The following is a 21328-nucleotide window of genomic DNA, read 5'->3' as shown; positions in this document are numbered from 1 at the left end:
TACCTCCATGGGGAGGTAGCCTGTTGGGAGTTAATGAGAGAGGTAGGGGCTTGAGGACAGGAGACAGATGAGGGGAAAATGGACAGCTTGTCAGCAACATCCCAAGTGTGAAATGTTAACGTGCGCTTGCTGTGATGGAGACAGAACCCAGATTATCCGACAAGAGTCTCTGACATCTTTCTGTCAAATATGAGACACAGACAGGAAGATGAAAAGTTCTGGCATTATGTTGTCTCCCGGGTAACAGCTTCATCAGAACTTTAGCAGGGGCTGGCGACAGAGTACATCTAGAAGACTGCTGACCAGGGAGCTGGTCCATAACCATTATTGATGAATAAATATTTTCTATGAGTGTAAATGGGTCATTTGTTTAACAGCTAAAGTATTTTTGTCTCACTGACATGTTTAGTTTTGTTTTTAACCTAAAGAATGACTTCAGTGGGGATTTTCTTATTTGTTGTAAACAAATCTCCTTTTTGAGTTTAAGCAAAACCTCTAAAACTAAATCTGTCCATCAGCTGCTGCAGGAAACATTTTATTCAGCCATGATAAGGGCAGGCCAGATATTACCTTAGACCATCCAGTGACCTGGAACAGTGACCTCAACAGGAAGAATGCTGCACATTTTGATTAAACCTTTAATCAGTTTAAAACACTTTCTAAGATAAAAATAGAAGAAAAAAAAATGCTGAATGTAACCAAAAGTGAAAATAATCAAATTAATTAATTATTTCCTCTTTATTTAAGCTCTAGCTTTGGACAAAAAAAAATTAACAGCAGAGTATGACAGCATAAAAAAGGGTCAGTGTATAAGAACTGGTAGAAACAAAAAGAAGGACGAGGAGTGTGGAAACAAATGGACATTTAGGTGTTGACTTTATGTCCTCTTCGGGATCGCAGAGCGAGTGCGGGTGATGTCTGGGTGGCCATCTCTACCATTTTTGAACGGTGTTCACCCTGCTTCACAGGGCTGATGATCTTCCGGGGTCTGGGAGCAGCCTTGGAACTTTTGTTCACTCCATTTAACACTGCAGGAGGAAAATGGGGAAAAAACATTCCATAATGCACTGAAAAGGTACAATTCCAAAGCATTATATATTTATAGTCAGAAACCAACCTTTTTTCTTAGAGGGCTTTGTTTTCTTGTTTGGACTTCCATCAGGGTCGCTCTCCGTTTTGTCTGCTCCTTTCTTCCTCTTAGTCGCCTTCTATATCAGAAAAGAAAAGGAGAAAAAAAAATTCAAAAAGTCGGTCTACTTTGATCTAAAGGTTTCGTTACAACTCATTAAAAAGTTGTTAAGGATAGAAATGTCCAGCACCTTTTATCTTTAACTCAGCCTAACTTTAATATGTGCAGAATCTTACTGTAAAATACAGATCAGTAAGTTTTCTACCGTTTTATTCCACTACTTTAAACCTTGGCTTTTGTTCTAGTTTATAATTTCGAATTTGTCAGGAACTTTAATTCATTTCTGGTCATTTAAACACTGTTAAGGCCCCATGAGCCTCTGGATCTGAATGGACAGATGACAGAAATCATGATTCTGATCCATCAGCGGGCCATCATTTCTCTCAATAACTCCTCTTTCCCATTTCTTCGATGTGATGCCTAACAATGGCTATGCAGCGCCCGCTGAGGTGAACAGATTGGCAGGATAATTACATACAATAACCAGCGCAGAGACCCGGCAACCTTTTGGCTGGAAACACTGGTCCCTGTTGGTATCTTCCATATGCACAAAGAGTAGGAGTGACACAGAAACAAAGAGCAAAGAACAATCGCTGCAACAACAATAAAAAGGTTTATAAAAATACATTATGGGAATTGTTACGGGACTCCAGGAAGCTGCTTTTAAAAGAAGACGGATATCTGGTTGATAATGAGCTGATATCTGAAAGGCTAAGGATGTGTATGCGTGTGTGTGGGTGTGTTGACCTTGGCAGGAAGTGCTGGCACTCCACTGAGAGGTGTGAACTCCAGCTGGCTGTCATCTTCCGCCTGGATGCTCCTCAGCCCGTTCTGCAGGATGGATCGCAGCCTCTCATACTGAGGTTTATCTTGGTAGCCTAGAGACTTCACCTCCTCCATGAACCTCTGGATCTCATCTACAACCAAACCACACCTGTATTAGCTTTAATTGTACAGAGATAAAAGGCAACATCATTAGATCTCTTGAGCTTCAGGTCAAAGAAGCTGACTGACTTTCACAACAAACACCAAACCAACTATTTTGTGCTTTTCAATAAACTTCTGGTATATTTTTGTTTTAAACTCATCTGAGTTTGCATTTAGCAACTGATTTCCTTTTTAAAAAAGCAACTACCTGGTTTGTCCTGAGCAGAGAAACACTGGGACAAAAACTCTGAGATGTTCTCCTGACTCCTGTAAACCAAAGACATTTAAGACACTTTTAAAAGTTTTTGAAAACCAGCTCGGCTTTATGATTTCGCCCTCTGGTGTTTCAGTCCCACCTGATCTTGGAGTCCCTGACGTACAGAGGATCCTGCAGTCGGTCTTCCCAGGGGAGCCGACCACAGAGCCACTGGACCATACAGTAACCGAGGATCTCCAGGTCGCTGCGTCTGCAGGGAGCTGCAGCCATAAGAAAAAGGTTCAATCACACCAGGAACAGCTGAAAGAAATACAATAAATCCTGCCTGATATAATAATGGGCTGCTTAAATCCACTTATTTACTTTGTTTTCCCATCAGGGGATCAATCTTAATCCGATTCCAAGGATTCCTCTTCCTTTAACACACAGGCTTGGACACATCATCCCTTGAATTACCAATCACTGATCCATAAATGTAATAACAGAGTGCAACCTACTTTGATTTTATTAACAACCTGCTGATCATATAATATACTGCTGAGATTAACAGTGGAATAATGTTATTGCACACAGTAAATAAAGGAGAATCTAAAAACATTGGATTAAGCAGATTTCAGTGGTTTGGACCTACATGCTCCTTTGTGGGCGTCGATGCTGGTGAATTCAATGGTTCCGTCGTGACATTTCTTTGGATCTTCTTTGTACTCTTTGAGGCGACCCTCAGGAGCGTACCGGTAAGCCAGTCCGTAATCAACCAAATAAACCTGCAAGATAGCAAGTTGATTTTCACACGTTAAGGTCATCTAATCGAAGATGTCAATGAGCTGAAGATATGTTAGTGTGCTGCAGGATAAAGTTGACCAGTTTTCTAGTTTTGGCTACAACAGTCAAACCAAAACAGAAGAAAAGGAGGCAGGGAATGCTACAACTCGAATTTAGTTTGTTTGCATTTCCATTTTATTGTTTGTTAACAAAACATGAGAAACTAGAAAAATCAAAAACAAGCATAATTGGGGACAAAAAAAAAGAAGAAGGGTGGTTGGTACCAGGCAGACTGGTCTGGGGTTATCTACCGGGATCACAATTATCTCTTTGAGTTTACAAAAATTGTAGGAAAAAAAAAGGGAAAACAACAATTTCTACATTTGCCTGATAAAAAAGAATTCTTGTTGATGTCTCTTGTTAGATGAATAAAAAAAAAAAAAGACAACTGATCCAGTAACCATTGGGTTTAAGGTAAGAGGAACCGTCTGTGATCCCAAAATACAGCGAACCTTGAAACAGCTAAAACAACAAGTTTCACTCACTCCTTTCACCTGAGAACAGGAAACAGATAACATTTTACAAAAGCACTTTCTGCCAAGAAGAGCCTGGATTTAAGTCTCAATATTCAGATAATCGGTTCATCATTTGGCAAGACCAACTTTAAAGACTGGTCTCAACAGTTAAAGATGGTAGTAGTGGAGTGGAAATATTATGATTATTACCACAGTGTACAACTTTCTTCAAGGTAACAAAATTGTCACTGCTCTCCTCTGACCTCCAGTCACCTGATCTCCATTCACAGTAATTTAAGGATGCATAAAACAGGACTTTTCATCATGGACTTGGATTATTTGTCAAACTGAGCTAAAATAATTGGAAATCGTTCCCAACATGTTCTTAACATAAGAACCAAAGAATGAAGGCCGTTCTGAAGGCCACAGAGGTCCAAGCAGTTTCTGTGGGAATATTGGGAAAAAAAAAAAAATACTTTAAGTTAACTTACGTGCAAATAGAGGGATAAGGGGTATAAATAATAATTTTTACTTTTTCATGCCCCTTTTCAGACAATTTACATTAATCAATGTCATTTCTATACCTACAGGTTTATTTGGTGGAGGGCTTTTTGTATCCATTTATGTTCAGGCGAATTTAGTTAGTTTGGAAATTGGTGTTTGGTTTGGTTGATGTGAACTAGTCTTTTCTGTGTGTATTTGGTTGATTCAATTATTGTTGTTTGTCAAATTGTCTGTCTGAAATTGTCTGAAATAAATTCCTATTCATTTATTCATTAAGGTGAATCTAATTGGTATTCGTCTGAGAGTGGACATTGTATGTTTTTCTTTTATTGCAGCACTTTTACCATAATCACTTTGCATTTGTTTAACTTCTCATATGTAAAGCTGCTGCAACTGAAGGTTAGTTTTCCCAATGTTTAGCTACAGCACAGCAACATACAGGATGTCCATCAAATCCTGAAAGCTCAGGTAAGTGTCTCTTCCTCAAGTCTGCTGTATTGCCTGTTAAGCATTGGAAATGGGTGGGAATCAGTGATGTTAAGACCTTTTTGATTACAGAGGAACGGGATTGTGACACATATAAGAATCAAAGCAGATGATTGGTGAAGTCCTTTATTGTTATGATTTTCCTGGAGGAAGAGAAGGTGAGAGCTTCCGTCAGCCTTGCATGAAACCAACTGGTAAGAATTTAAAATAATCCAGGTGAGGTGATGATTTTTCTAAGGGTCAGGTTTCCCTGCAACTCTGCCAAAGAACGCTGCTACACACAAATATTTTTTTTTTAATCAATTAGGGAACAATCTGAGGATTTTTCAGTATAACGGAGCACAATGTCACAAGGGCAAAGTAGATCAGAAGAGTAATGCTTTAGACCTGTGGTCAGCTCTCAGAAAGACAATAAAGAAACACAAACCAACAAACATCACAAACATTAAGCTTTTAGAAGGACATACCATCAGTGTATTATTAAAGGAAAATAGTAATAACCCTGCAGCTCAGAATAGACAGATTTAAGAGCATAAAAGAAATCTAAACAGCCACTCTACATGATGCTGAAATCCCGCAGGGCTGATTTTTAAATTGTCATTTATAAATAGCTCTTTAATAACAACACCAGTGATACATTATTAATCTCCAAATTAAATATTTTCCCCCACCTTGTTTGCTGGAAAAAGCTCAAAGCCGCTTCTTTTTAATCTCACACACTCAAACTGGCTCTGCAGGCCTTAATTGGGTCTAATGAAGTAGTTTTAGTGTGTAACAATAAAAATAAAAATAAAAACAATCATCCCTGCGGCAATAGAGAAACTGATTCTCAACAATGAAACCGATCTGGAACCCACAGCATGCTGGTGTTACTGGCACTGACCTGGTTGGGATCGCTGTGACTCAACATCAGGTTTGACGCTTTGATGTCAGCGTGGACGTACTCATGCTCATGGATGAACTCCAGAGTATCCAGCTAAAAAGAGACATAGATAAAGCTATCAGTGATAACATGTGAGCAGAAAGGAGCATTGCAACGCAGCAGGGAAGTCAATCAGTTTCTTTCACTGCGTCTTTGTTTGCTTGTTGAATCTAGATGATGTGGGAGCAGCAGCTTAGTGGATGGAGAGCACACTTGTCATTATTTTCTTAATATAAATGCAATTTTTTCTTGAATTGAGGAGGTAAGTGAGACAATTTGCCAACGGAACAGAACAATTTACATTTAAAATAAGAAAAAATTATTTCTTTGTCTTATTTCAATTGTACATTATCTAATTACCTTATTTTAAGAGTAAAAAACCTCATTCCATAGGCAAATCATCTTATGTACCTATGCAAATTAAGGGTAAATACCCTTAATTTAAGACATTTTGACTTTTTTCTAGATCGTTTTTGCAGTGCAGGACCAGAGGCTGAAAGGCCGCCGGTTTAAACAGAACTAAGACCTTCACTCTGGGTCCTTAACTCCAGATGGTTCCACTGCTCCCTAAAGGAATGGGTTAAACTTAAAGGGAAAATGCCCCCGTTGTGGGATAAAAGAGGGATATTTTTGTTCCTTTTTATTATAAAAAAGACAATTTGAAATGCTGTAATAAACCATGAGAAAAAAATCACAGCTTTAAAGAGCCAGGATAGCAGCTGAAAGAAGACAGCAAGATTAGGATAACTCAAGTTTTACTCTGTCATCATGATGCAGGTTACTGTGGTAACTGCTGCTTGAAAGTGTTTTGCTAAGGAAAAAACTCAAGCAGGGTCTTTAGAGTTTGGCTACATCCCTTAACGGATGTTAAAAACTTGAAGATTTATCTCAGCTGTACAACAAAAAAACATTTCCTGGAAAAAAAAAAATCAAAGGTTGATCAACAATCCCAACTTTTGGGAATGAGATGAAACAAATAATATGGTATTCTTTGTATACAGATGTGTGTTGTTTATTGCTACTTAATAAGCAATTAAGAAAGAAAATAATAATGTTTCATGATTAAATGTGTGCCATGTGAGAATTAGCTTTTTAAAACTACCCACTTCATTCCCACCGGCTTCACATTTATTTTTTTTAATTCATTGAATCAGGAAAATGCACATCAATTAACTCATCAGCTTTAAGCATAAATGTAAATATATCGGCATTAGCACAAAACAAGGTTTTTTGTCACTGTCAAAAGGCAGGTACGGTATAATTAACAGTGAACAGGACAATATAGAGAACAGCAAAAATTATGTACAAAGACAAGATACTAATTAGCTGAATATACAATAATCTATCTGATTAAGAGGCCCAGGGAAACAGACGGTCTACCTGTGAATACATGTCAGGGTTCTTAAAAGTTGGAGTAAAAACACTGCTCCTAACTTTAGCTAGCATTTTTGTGTTTGTTGTATTACTTGTCATGGCGCAGCGGAATGACAGACAGCCCTTCTCCATCAGAGATAGGAATCATCACTGTTTTTGACAGATGATGCGAAAAGGGGAAAAAAATCTAAAGACAGGATGAGCCAATCTGCAAGTCAGACATGGGAGTAAAGCTGGGCCATATGGCTTACAAATTGAATCTGCAATTATTTCCTAACAAATAAAATTCATCTTTTGTTTTTCCTGACCTATGTTTCATTAAAAATAAAATAAAAAGATATATTACATACACTCACCGGCCACTTTATTAGGTACACCTGTTGAACGTTAACACTTAATTTCTAAGCAGCCAATCACATGGCGGCAACTCAGTGCATTTAGGCATGTAGACATGGTCAAGACAATCTCCTGCAGTTCAAACCGAGCATCAGTATGGGGAAGAAAGGTGATTTGAGTGACTTTGAACGTGGCATGATTGTTGGTGCCAGAAGGGCTGGTCTGAGTATTTCAGAAACTGCTGATCTACTCGGATTTTCACGCACAACCATCTCTAGGGTTTACAGAGAATGGTCCGAAAAAGAAAAAACATCCAGTGAGCGGCAGTTCTGTGGGCGGAAATGCCTTGTTGATGCCAGAGGTCAGAGGAGAATGGCCAGACTGGTTCGAGGTGATAGAAGGGCAACAGTGTCTCAAATAACCACCCGTTACAACCAAGGTGGACAGAAGAGCATCTCTGAACGCACAGTACGTCGAACTTTGAGGCAGATGGGCTACAGCAGCAGAAGACCACACCGGGTGCCACTCCTTTCAGCTAAGAACAGGAAACTGAGGCTACAATTTGCACAAGTTCATCGAAATTGGACAATAGAAGATTGAAAAAACGTTGCCTGGTCTGATGAGTCTCGATTTCTGCTGCGACATTCGGATGGTAGGGTCAGAATTTGGCGTCTACAACATGAAAGCATGGATCCATCCTGCCTTGTATCAACGGTTCAGGCTGGTGGTGGTGGTGTCATGGTGTGGGGAATATTTTCTTGGCACTCTTTGGGCCCCTTGTACCAATTGAGCATCGTTGCAACGCCACGGCCTACCTGAGTATTGTTGCTGACCATGTCCATCCCTTTATGACCACAATGTACCCAACTTCTGATGGCTACTTTCAGCAGGATAATGCGCCATGTCATAAAGCTGGAATCATCTCAGACTGGTTTCTTGAACATGACAATGAGTTCACTGTACTCAAATGGCCTCCACAGTCACCAGATCTCAATCCAATAGAGCATCTTTGGGATGTGTTGGAACGGGAGATTCGCATCATGGATGTGCAGCCGACAAATCTGCGGCAACTGTGTGATGCCATCATGTCAATATGGACCTGAGGAAAAAAACTCCCTGAGGAATGCTTCCAGCACCTTGTTGAATCTATGCCACGAAGAATTGAGGCAGTTCTGAAGGCAAAAGGGGGTCCAACCCGTTACTAGCATGGGGTACCTAATAAAGTGGCCGGTGAGTGTATATTGCTTTCAAAACCTAGCTTTAATTTCAACAATCTCCTCTGGAAAGTGACCTAATTTAAAGGTCAAACAAATTTCAGCTGTGAAATATGAAAATAAAATACAATACATGTTTGCAGCTAGTGGTCACCCGCAGTGAGATAGTTTATCAGTTATAAGTACACGTCTAAGAACAATAAGAAAACTGATCTTAAATTGAGAAAAAAAAAAATACACCCCTAAAATAACAGTATTCAGCCTCAATATAAGGAGTAAGTATTTTTGCCTATTGAATAAGACACTTAGATATGCATTCGAGGTAAGTTAATGGAGTTGTTTTTTGTTCTTATTTATAAACATAAATCGTCTTATTCCATCGGCCAATTGCCTTGCCTGCTTGATATCTGGGATCATTTTTGCAATATATAGTGACATTCCAATATCCTGATAATATCATAACAAGATCAAAGTATTGTGATCGTATCGTATTGCAACATCCATGGCAATACTCACCCCTATTCACCATATTGGGGAATGACAGACGGACTGGGCTCACTACAGAGATCTTCAATTGGTTATCAGGTTTCAGCTGTCAGATTTCCTGATACCTACCTAATAAGAAAAGTATTAATCTTCACTTTATAAGCTCAATTTCAGGCTGAAGACTTTGCTCTCGGCAGTTTTTTTTTTTTTTATTGTCATAATGCTAGTTATGATGCCTTGATTGAAACAATTGTCAAAATGTTTTAACAAATGATTTGGGTCATTCTGTTATTTAGGTTCAATCACTCTAGTAAATAAGGGTGAAGAAACAGCTGTGTATGAGTAAACCCAATAAAATATTTCCATAAGAGTTCTGACTGTCGAGGTTCTGCACTTTGTTTGGGTTTCTTTTTACTTTCACTGCAATTTTGTGTTTTTGTAGTGGTTTTCTGGCAGTGTTTGTTTTTCTGTTACTCTCTGTTGCCCCCCTGTCAGTTTCCTTTCCCTCTTGGCTCCTTTCTAGCTGCTTCTCTCCTCATCTGCTCCCAATTAACTGATTACTCAACTCTTTGGCACCTGCCAGGATTGTCTTTGCTCTGGTGACAAAGCTCAGTTGTATACCATTTATTTAGAGCTGAGTAGATACAGCAACATGAGAATGAAAGCACTGAAGTAACTGATGACCAACCAGTCTAAGGCCGAGCTGCAGGACCAGTTTCCTGGGAAATCTCTTTCCACATTCTTCAAACTTCTTCTGCAGGTCAGTTCCAAGCCTATCGATCACCATGAAACGATACCTACGAGGAACAACAAAGCAAACACCGAACACAGACATCATTCACTGTTCAAATATTTTAGCAAACCCCCTAGAAATACTACAATTTGATCTTCAGCGTACACATTTCTGCATTGATTCAACACTTTTACTTTGTTTATCTTCATTTTGGTCCAAGTCTTGTATAATAAACATCTTTGATCAAGTCAGATTTTACTGAATGTGCTTCCTCAACAACCACCAAATGATGTTACCACTTTCATTGTTTTTTGTTTTTTTTTTTATAGAAAACTTTGGGTTTCAAACCCAAAATGTATCCTGGCAAGATAACATTAATATTTCAAAACAATAAACATATTTCAAATACTTACTTTTTGTCGCCCTTCACGTGCTGACCTGAGCCCCAGTACCGGGGAACTCCCAGATGCTTTGGCCTCTTAGACTTCAACCAGCTCTGAACTGCAGAACAAAAGGAAACATTTAAATCAGAGACGGTTTGGCTGCTCGAACTTCCAGAAGAAACTGTGACTGCTGATGTAGGAGAGCCATGAGATTACAGTTGTGTGCATTGTGAGTGAGGGTTGTTAGTCCAGCGCGGCCAGGAGCTAATCTGCTGCTGGGACAAATATTTACCAACAACGCAAGAGTCCCACATGAATAAAAGATGAGCATTTGTTTCCTTAGTAATATAGCAGTTAATTGTCAGGGGAGATTGACATTTGGATTGTTATTATACAAAATGCAGAGCAGTGGCCCGAGGGCCAGGAGAGCTCCATCCCCCCACCCCCCCTCAGAGGAACTCTCTGCAGCAACACGGTGGTTTTAATTAAGAAAGTTGCCTTGGTTTTATCTGTTTGGCCTGCTGCAGAGACACACTCTGTGTTCTGATCACAAGACTAGCTGTGGGAGCTGATGGATGATGCGACTTACTGATATCAGGCTTGGCAGCTCTCATGTAGAAGTGCAGCTCGGAGAAGAGCGGTCCATTTTCATGTGGCTCCTGTGGACAAAACAACACCCACAAGTGGTCCAAATATTGAACACACACAAGAAAAAAAATGGTGCTTTAATTTTCTGTACTTATACTGATGAAAAGGATCTCTCAACATAAACAACAGGAATGTTCATGCATAAGGCTTAACGACCGGTTTAACTTTCATTATTACATGTTTGCTACAGTTAATAATGAAAGAGACAGATTCCCTAACCATAGTTACTCTATCTGCTAAAGGCTGCAGAACCTAGATCATATAATTCAAAGTAATGAGACTCCTATATTAATTATGAGGGTGTTTTATCGATGCAGAAACAGACAATACAATAAGGATCATAGTCTGGAAAAATATATAGGTATTAGTAATTATTCAGACCTGCAAAAAGGCTTGAATGAAATCCAGGACATTTCAGGACAATGTAAGGAAACCTGTAGTTAAGTTCAGCTCTCTCTTCAGGATCCACATCATTGCAGCGCCGCTTTGATTCCCTTCTCAAGCTCCTGCTCTGTTGTCCTTTGACTTGTCAACCATAAGCTGATAGCTTTTTCACCACTTGGAGAAGAAACTCATTCTCATCCTGGCATTCAACACTTCATAGCTAAAAAACCTTTGGCTTTAGATTCCGAGCTGCTAAATTCTGCGTTGAGGTTTTGATCTGTTGCAATGGAGACATTACGCAAGAAAGTCTCACCTTGAATCTGTGATAAACTGTCTTCCTTCTGCTCAGTAATGTAAAACAGTGTCAGGTGGTTGCATAGGAACCACATAGCAAATAATGAGGGGCCTAAAGCTTGCTTCACTGGAACAAATCCGATGGTCCCTTTTTAAAAAAAAAAAAACAGGTTCCTGTTTTTTTTTCCAAATGTTGGCAGATAACGCTGGTGCTTACAGTAGATCAGTTAAGCTGAAGTTAAAAGACTTTTCTGCACTCACTCCACATTACTAGTATGGTAATTCATTTCCAACGAGAACAAAATTAAATACAAACAGAAAATAAAATCTGATGATGAATCCTGCTTTTCTGTTCCCGAGGAAGTTCTTTGGAAGCCGTTGATGTTGTACAATACATGTAAACATCTGAAAAATGCAACCATAATCAGTCTCACCACTTTGATGACATAGCCAGCATCAGGCCCAACAGGTTTCTCAGAGTTCTGTTCAGCTGTTAAAAATAAAAGCAAAGGGTTTCAAAAATCTACAAGTGCACTGAAATGTTTCCAAATGTCTAACCAAAACACATAAAGTCAAGCAAACAGAGCGGGACAACTAAAGGCATTTTTGGAGAACTAATACCCAAGTATATGAGGCCGAAGCCTCCTTTGCCGATCGGAGCTCCAAGCTTCCAGGACTTCTTTGCATTATCTGTCAGGACTTCTCCAGGTGGGAACTCCTCTGCCAGCTTCCGTTTAGCAGGGGCTCTACCTTTTCCTGCAGCCTTGGATTTAGGGGGCATCTGAAACGAATGGTCAGGACTGTAAGAGATAATTCTAGCTTCAAATAACAAAGATCACATTTTTTTTAAAGCTATAAAGTGAAAGTGAAAGCGAAAGTGAAAGCCCTTTGGGAAACTCCTCCAACTCCCATTGTCATTGTGACACAGCACACACAAGTGAACACTGCACACCATGAAATTGCATTTATGCCTCACCCGTGCAAGGGGGCAGCCCTCAATGGCGCCCCAAGGGAGCAGTGTGGCGGGACGGTACCATGCTCAGGGTACCTCAGTCATGGAGGAGGATGGGGGAGAGCGCTGGTTAATTACTCCCCCCACCAACCTGGCGGGTCAGGAGTCGAACCGGTAACCTTTGGGATCCAATTCTGACACCCTAACCGCTCACCCACGACTGCCCATAAGTGGAAGCTCATCTCTCTGATTGGCCAGCTTCACCCAGCATCAATGACCTAAATAGCTGATAGCTTTTCCTGATGGAAAAAAATAGAACATGTCCTCTAGAATGGCAAACTTTAAAATGACCTTGCAGATCATAGTTGGAATGGAAACTGTGACATTATAAGAGGAGAAGTGTTAGTGATCACAGAGTTTAATAATTTCCAGCAGGGAAACATGGTGATCTGAAAGTATTTAGGTTCACAGGATGAAAACGTGTAAAGCTCCTTGAATTATTTCCCCAATACAGAAACACTGCAGCATCCTTTATGAAAGAAGATTAGCAGTAGTTGAGACATCCAAAGGAAAAGTGATAGGGTAAAAGTTAAGTTTATTCTTTTTGTTTTACTTTAACTGCCTGTGTGTATTTGAAATGTAATTAAACATTTACATATCAAGACGAAGAAAGAAAATCAAATGTTCTAGCCTGACTGCTGCTGGCTTCATTTCTAGCGAAACATTACTTACAGGACAACTTTTGACATCACATCATCTTAATAAGGACATCAACCATTCTAACTACACAACTCATAGTGGTAAAACGCAGTTAAAAACAGGGACATTGCGAAGTAATGTAAGAAGAATCAAAACCCGGACACCCAAACCCAGTTCTCTAATATTCCACTGGCTCCTTTCTGTCATTTATAAGAATCTTTGTGCAACATAAGCTACTTTAAAACACCCTATGAGCCGCAGGAACTTAAATCAAACCGACACAAATGCCGGTTAGCTTAATGCTAACTGCGCAGTCTCACTTCCGGGGGAGCTATTTAAAGATCGCTTGATTTAGACATCGGTTACCAATTAAAATACTCGTTCACAATGATAAAGATAATAATGCATACCGTCAATGCGTTATTTGAAGCGGGTCGTTGGTTAAATTTGTTTAAAGAACGAGCAGCAGCAAAACTACCGCTCAGGAAGCAGCGTCACGGTTTTCTGCTATTCTATTGGTCAGACAGGACGCGTAATAGTCAGAGCGTAAAGCTGCGTTCAAGGTTAACAAACAAGCTCGGAAACTCTGGCCCCGGGTTAAAATTGAGCCACACCAGTCCCGCAAAATAACTAAAGAAGCATTTAAGATAGAGTTGAAATGACTTAAAACAAAACACAAAGACCTTTGTATTTGGATTAAGATTATTACGTTCGGTTTAAATAATATCATTAATAATTTTGAACGTATATCACACAAAAAGATATAGTAGGTCAAATGAAAAGATAATTGAATAAAACAATTGCTGAAAATATGATTGTAGGGCACTATCTATTCCATTCAATTCAGTTAAATGATATTGCACCAATTGACAACACCTGTCATCTCAAGACACTATATAAAGCAAGTGTTCATGTCAGAGGATGAAAGAGAGCACATACAGTTAGTCTCAGTAAGAGAAATATCACTAAGCTTAAAACAGGCCGAGCTCCGATATCTATAAACAAATGTGTTAATGGCAGCCTCACGGCTGATGTTTCTCTCCAGGATGGTGTCACAGCAAAACAGGAACAGACCAGATTAAGCTACTATGATGAGAAGAGAGAGCTTAACTTTAGAGATTGAACTTACAAATACTTCAAATTGGGATAATAGAAATAGAATGAAAAAGAATCATGAAAAGAGGTCATCTATGTCCTCCAACAATTTAAGCTTATAGCAGCATAACTATAGAGATAGCTTAGCAAAAGCTTTGCCACTCTAACTATAGGTTTTATCAAAAAGGAAAGTTTCAAGTCTAGCCTTAAATGTATACCGGGTGTCTGCCTCAAGGGGTAAAAGTGCTTGTGGGTTCCATAGGAGAGGAGCCTGATAAATAAATGATCCATCCATCCATCCATGTATCCATCCATAAAATAACCCTAAAACCCTAGAAAATTAAACCCTCTTTTTTGTAGATGAAAAACAAAAACAAAAAAGTTACCAATGTTTCAAAACGTGTATTCCTTATTGGCCCTGTTTTTAAACTGAAACACTAATGCACCTCAAGATCAACAATAGCTTTAATTTTGTTAAAACCTTGTTCTTACACTTTGGGATTATTTTATAAAAAAAATATTAAGAAATAAATAAGACATATGTGTTTTGCACATTTACCATATTTAAGATCTGAGTACCTATTTTTGACTTATTGGGCTATCTGCTGAACTGAACAGATTTTGAAATCCCTTTTGAAATTGTTGATTTATTGTATATCCACCGTTTTATTTATACAAAAGAACACTACCAGTAAAAGTTGTAAAAGAGTAAGATCAGATAAGTTTTTGTTCAGCGCTGTTCCTTTGTAGAATTAAAAAAGTCTTCATCAGTATGTCTTATGCTTTTCTCATACTGAAACAGAACAAAAAAACTACCTTCACCTTACCAGCCCACCTACTGAATGTTGTGGCAAATGCCGAATATAGATAGCAATGTAAATGTTGTGGATCTTGTCTGCTTTGAATGTGTCATTTGATACAAACATATTGAGTATCACCTGCAACCCGCAGCACAACTCATGAATAAGATATTGGTTCTTCAGAGAATTGTCTTTCCAGGTGCCACAGAGCAGAGAAAGCAGTTAGAAGAGCTCTGCTTGTTTCGATCACCCCTTTTGAATCAAGAAAACTTCAGTTTCCTATTTCATGTCATGGTCTTTTACCTTGACTGAGCTAAACTGACTATACGTTTTGTTCTTTACCTTCTTGCTGTGATGACACGCTGCAGTGATAGTGGTGAGGAAAACACAGAGAACCCTGACAAAAAGCAGAAGAAGAGAAAGAAAACAGGAAAAAATGTGTCTTTCCCTCCTGATGAACAGATAGTTTCCGGTTTTGCCGAACATGCAGACAGAACAGGTGAGCTGCTTTTTAAGTGCACATTTGTTTAAATATCACTCATAGGACTGAACAATGTAGGACAAACAGCTTACTAAAATTTGTACCAGTATTTCATGAAAGCAGGTACATAACAAACATTTCATAGGTTAATTTGAGTTGGTTTTTTATGTTTTCCTAGAGAAATATAAAAGTGTTCAAGAATGCCTATGTATTTCTATTCATTTTAGACAAAAGCTGTTTCACCCTAACTGATGTAATTGAAGCCTATCAGCAAAGTTGCAGTAAATATCAGGTCCAACCCATAGAAAACATCCTGCGGCAGCTTCAGGTATGGAGCCTAATGTCTTCAGTGTGAATGTTTGTATTAGCCAAAGTGATTGTTCAAAATGAAGTCCCAATTAAAATGAAATGCAAGAAAAGCAAACTTGATATTGACTGCTTATGTAAGATTTAAGAAGGATGAGAGGGGAATTAAGCAACAGACACTGCTAGTGAAATATATTGATTCACTGACCATCATTGAGCTCAGTTTCTCTATTAAAATAATGTTACTTTCATGATTTTGCTGGTAGGAATCCTAAATAGGTTTATGCAGTGCATAGTGCATTTTATCAAATGATTACACAGTCAGACATGCAGCAGATACTTTAGACTGAAAGTAAGAATATCATTGTGACAACGATCCCAAACAAAGCAGTCGGTCTCCAACAGAATATTTCACAAAAAGTATAAATAATAAGGAAGCTGTAATGGAACCTTCAGAGAGAACTATGCAGGGAATCTGCACATTTCAATGGATTTAGACTCAAGCTTGCACCCAGGAAAGACTGAAGATAACATGGCATTCTTTACCTCCCTTACTCCTTTGCTTCTTTAAAATCTCATCAACTATCCTTCAATAAACTGTGTGTCAAATCAAGAGACTAAAATCTGGTGCTGTCCTGTAAATGTAAACTCGCCAGAAGCTTATATATCTCTCCCACATGATCTTATTGACATTTGATTATATTTAATGACATGACAGTCGCCATGGAACTAAACATCCATCACCATATAGTGACTTTTGATGCACATTGTCAGAGAAAAAGCTACAGGGTGAAATATTAGTTTAACAGAAAATGTTTATTTACTTCTAAGCAATATCAGCAGCTTTGCTCATAAAAGAGCTGCAACCTAATGACATTATTATAACCCTGCAAGTCGAGTCTGTCAGAGCCAACTGTGGACTGCAGGTTTGATTAAAACTAAGGTAGTTTCAGGACTACCAGAGGTAGAGAAATAAATATACTTTGAAGGTAAGATGGATATGAAAAGAATTGGTTGTATATAATGTTAATAATTTGGTTGTAGCAACCTTAATTAGGTTAGTTTTTTTATTTATTTATAGCATCTTAGATGTTAAGACCACTTATTAAATGAATGATGTAAAAGAAAAAACTGTTAGCTTGCTTGGTGTTTGGGTTTTACATTCTGCTAAAGGACAAGAACAGGAGAAGTTCTTTCGATTACACTAAATATATAAATGTAGTGACCAGAAGAATTAATTCAAAAATAATGCATGCCATTCAACCAACTGTGTTCCCCAAAAGCTTGGAACCCCTAAAGACCGTAGACGTCAATGAAGATTTTAAAGGGCTTACGTAGATCATGCAACATGATATAATGCTATATTTTGAACAAAGTAATGCATAAAATTATGCTTGGTTGCATCTCTCAGTAATCTCCAGAGTTCTGCTGTCTGAGCAGTAGTCCCTCTCTCTACTGTAAAAACTATGGTTTCAAGAATATGTAAGTAATTCCCCCGAAAGAAAGCACATGCCTTAACTGCACTGTAAAGAAATGCCCACATTCTCCAATCATAGGGGGGTGATGTGAGGAAGAGTGCAATGATTCTGAGTCCAACTTAAGAATGAAAAGGCAGATGATAGTTTATTGTATAAAACAATGTTTATCTAAATCAAACCATTTCTGAGTAACAGAGTGAAATGCAAAAAAAACTGTTGACTCCTCTCATTCTTCTCTACTGTAAGATAAAAACTAAAATAAAATAAGTAAAATTTTATAAAATAAGTAATTTTTTTCTTACTTTAAGCAGCTCACACTGAGTCTTATTCTTCTGGAGGTTTCTTCCTGTTAAAAGGTAGCTTTTCCTCTCCACTGTCGCTACAAGTATGCTGTGTGAGGGATTGCCGTTGAGTCAATGAGCCGATGAAATCAGCTGATTTTCCATGGATAGATAACTTTGAATTAGTTAGACTGTATGATCTGGTTGAATTGTCTCTGTAAAGTGCCTTGAGATGACATGTGATGTGAATTGGTGCTTTATAAATAAACTGAATTGATTGGAAATAAATAGGATAATCTCCCATGAAAATGTGTAATTTTGCTTTTTTTTACAAGATAGGTATTGTGCACTTAAAATTCGATAATGCAGTTTTTTTTATGTTAATAATCCTATTTTGCTTCAATCAAGAGAAAATATTGCAGAAAAATATACTTACTTAGATTTCAACTTTCAGGGAGTGAACACTTGTAATGACAAAAAAAAAAATAAAAATAAGAGCACTTGTTTGTGATTATTTTTTGTTTGGACAGTAATCATTTATTTAACTAGATTATAAATAAAAGCATCAAACAGATTATTAGACTTGAGTGTTACTCTGAATGTAAATGTCTCCACTCAAATAAAACACTACAGTAAGACTGTGATGTATCTGATAACTCTGATCTAATAAAGTCCAGTCAGTACCTGATGACTTAAAGTATAACATTCAAATTCAAACAGTAATTTTTATATATGTGATGGTGTTAATGTGACTGCTGTATATTCAAAAACTCCTTAACCCCAAATTAATCCCATTCAGCTTTGAGGATGGAGGAAAAGAGATGAAGAGAGGAACTAATCAGGGCAGACGGGAAGGTTGATATAATACTACGTAGATGTGTACGATCAGCTAATTCATGCTAAGTTACAGAAAAAGTGCATGAGCGAATTGTTTGATTAATTCACTCCTGTCAATTATTTGTTGTGTAAAACTATGGCTTACCGGAGAATCATACGGGCAAAGAGTGAGGGAGACAGAAATAAGGTTGGTGATGGCATCGGCTTTAGATTAAATCAACAATCAGATAGGAACAATCTGACTAGTTAAGCCACCAAAAACATAAGTCTAAATTTCTGCTGATCACCTATTTACAGAGTCCTTTTGGGAAATTCATTGCAGGGAGACATGACAAGTCTGTCACCACAGAGGAAAATGTGGGAAAGACGGCTGTAGATAAGAGAGTGGAACAGAGAGCCAGTGTTTGAAGGAAGCCTGTAATAAAAGCTGTACATTTTATTAGTCCTTGAGTAAATATGATTTATCAACACCAATAAACAAAACAATCTATCAGGGTGGCTCGAGTGCCTGTAATGTGTCTGCATATCTTTTAGAATACATGTGGTTGCGCCCCTGATGGTGAACAACCTGGGTACGAGCAGCTGAACAATGCTTCCTGTTTTAGGGTTTCCATGCTCTTCCTTAAAGATGATTTGAGGAGCTCAGAGTTCAACCATTGGCCGTACTAACTCAAATAAAACAGCTGACTGGTTCATATATTCAGGATGCCCTGCTTTGCATTTCCACATGCATCTCAGCAAAATCTGGAGAGGATCCAGAATATCTAAAGGAAGTATAAATCACTTCTGGTTGGTGAATACCAAGGGATACAACATAAGAAACTAGAGAGTTTTTACCCCAAGGGATGTCTGGGCTTAGCTTATCTCATGACTATGGATCAGAAAACAACAGCCTATGAATAGAGTTCCAGTAAGAACCTGGCTGCCTAATAAAACTATTTCAAAGAAATATATCTGTTAGAGTTTATTAACAAATGATAAAATGTTCTTCAATTATTTTGTGACAAAGAAAGAGACCTTGCAAAGTTCTTGCCAGAGGTCGGTATCGACTCAATGTGGATTTTCGATTCTCAAGACTGAGAATTAATTCTTTTCCATTAAATTTGATTCATGCTGATCTAAAACTAGACTACTGGTAGTAAGTGTAAAAAAAAGAAAAAAGCTGTTACTTGAATTACATGACTGTGTAATTATCACCTTGATACTAGTATATTAAGATTTTACAGCAAATTGATAAAGTGATGCTTGTTAATGGCGACTGTAAGAGCAGTGGAAAAGGTATTCTTAAAAAAATGGTGGGTTTTATTAATCGATTTTTAGAACTTAATATGAAAATCGATTCAGAATTGGTAAATCTTTTTTTTTTAACACAACTCTGGTTCTTTCTAGTTATTTATTGTGGAAGTCTATGGATTTATACCTTTGAAAGACTTATCTACTCTCAGAGGGGATCAGAATTGCTATAGTTTCCTGTTTCCATAGAGTTGTGCAAATTTTTATACTTGTGCAAACTCAGTTCACTATCTCGATTTGCTAATATTCATTTTTAGCATCATACTCATATGCACACTTTCTTTTTTCCTCTTGTAATGTGAAACGCAGTGTGCCATTTATAATTCATTGTATGTACATATACTCTTTATTTGAACGTACCGTGTTAATGCACTGCTCTCCCTCCTGCATAAATTTGACTGGAGATCAAGGAGAATTGTTAGTGGAAAATTAGAAAAGTAGCAGTGCTTACATTAGGCATAGATAGGCTTAGGTGCTAATGAACCCTGCTGCATTGAAAAAGGTTGTAGGTGGTCGTCCTGATACAGTAAAATATGTATGCTTAAGCATTCACTAAGAGAGTGGTTATTTAGACCTAAAAAAGGCTGCATGTGAATGAATCTGTAATAAGACGATGCAAATCGAAAAGAAGAACGCCTAAAGAGCAAATTTATTAAATTAGGTCTTTTAAGGCATGCGCCGATCCCCTTGAGGATCAGCGCTGAAGACTATTTAAAGCTTTTTAAGAACCCACGAGGCCTTCTGCATTCCTTTGAAATGCTGTAAGTGGATAAAACAGTGCTGCTGCTGGTGACATCTTCATAGGAGCGGTAAACAATATTAGGTTAGAGCCAGCGGGGGTGGAGGCCGCCACGCTTTGACTCTGATTTTACTGTGTGAACTTGAGTGCCAGTCTCTGTGATTAAAAAGGTAATTAGGCCGATCAAACTGGCTCTAAACGATGGCTTCTGAATGAAGAAAGAGCTAAACTGAGGAATGAAACACTTCAGGAGCTGCTACAATTATAACAGTAAAGGTCAGATTTTTCAGCAATAACCTGAGATAATAATTTAAAGAGGGAAGGTCTGTGAAGACTTACATAAGTTCAGATTAGCATGGATTCGACTTTGCAAGTTAGTTATAAAAAGTACTTAAATTTAATGGATGATCATGGCCCAGGATGTCCACAAGCAATTTAAATGTTTAAAGCAAACATGCTTAAACATAAGTGCAGATGAATGAAGATGTGACTTAATTTGAATGTACTTATATCATTACAGCTCCAATGTATTCCAAAAATATGTTTTTTTTTGTCTTTTTACTTTTAAGATTTAAGCCTGATTTGTCTTTATAATTAATCAAATTCATGTTAGACATAATTTGTACTCAACAAAACAACATGCAATGGTCAGTTTTCACATTTATTTTGCTATGTTGGTTTACATTATTAAAAAAGATCAAATCTTCCCTTCCAAAATCTTGTTTTCTCGATGGCCCACCTTTGGAACATCATATGTTCTAGCTGTACCTATCTCAATACTCCACATTCTGGTTTATGCAATAAAGCAAAAGAAAATGGATGCAACAGTACATGTAAGCCTTAATGGATTACACACAAAAATCTGTTTCTTAAGAGGAAAAGTGCAGATTGTATGGTTAGATTAATCTTTCAATCAATCAAATGAGAACCAATCAAACAGAGAAGGTGAAAAACAAATGTAAAAAGGTTCATAGAAGTGGAAAGTAGAGGCAT

The 21328-nt window shown here is 37.9% G+C and overlaps 2 protein-coding genes across 3 annotated transcripts in view; one reads left to right on the top strand and one right to left on the bottom strand.

Annotated features, from left to right (window-relative positions):
* Positions 1–727: 727 nt before the first annotated feature.
* vrk1 (VRK serine/threonine kinase 1) lies at positions 728–13554 on the bottom strand. Its single transcript, XM_038290648.1, has 13 exons — positions 13436–13554; positions 11996–12155; positions 11809–11864; positions 10638–10707; positions 10079–10166; positions 9621–9729; positions 5484–5576; positions 2965–3097; positions 2473–2593; positions 2325–2383; positions 1937–2106; positions 1118–1208; positions 728–1028 (listed from the first exon to the last, which is right to left on the bottom strand). Exons 2-13 carry the CDS (start codon positions 12153–12155, stop codon positions 865–867), a joined length of 1314 nt encoding a protein of 437 aa, XP_038146576.1. The 5' UTR covers positions 13436–13554; the 3' UTR covers positions 728–864.
* Positions 13555–15133: 1579 nt separating this feature from the next.
* si:dkey-288a3.2 (protein phosphatase 1 regulatory subunit 37) overlaps positions 15134–21328 on the top strand; it is a 57614-nt gene continuing 51419 nt past the window's right edge. For both annotated transcript variants that reach the window (XM_038290679.1, XM_038290678.1), the window contains exons 1-2: positions 15134–15419; positions 15629–15729. In XM_038290679.1, the coding sequence (XP_038146607.1) occupies positions 15275–15419; positions 15629–15729 (246 nt within the window). In that variant the 5' untranslated portion in view covers positions 15134–15274. The remainder of the gene's footprint in view (positions 15420–15628; positions 15730–21328) is intronic.

The sequence above is a fragment of the Cyprinodon tularosa genome, unplaced genomic scaffold (assembly GCF_016077235.1).
Source record: "Cyprinodon tularosa strain WSP-4 unplaced genomic scaffold, ASM1607723v1 ctg286, whole genome shotgun sequence".
Lineage (NCBI taxonomy): Eukaryota > Metazoa > Chordata > Actinopteri > Cyprinodontiformes > Cyprinodontidae > Cyprinodon > Cyprinodon tularosa.
This window is presented reverse-complemented; position numbering and strand designations above follow the sequence as displayed.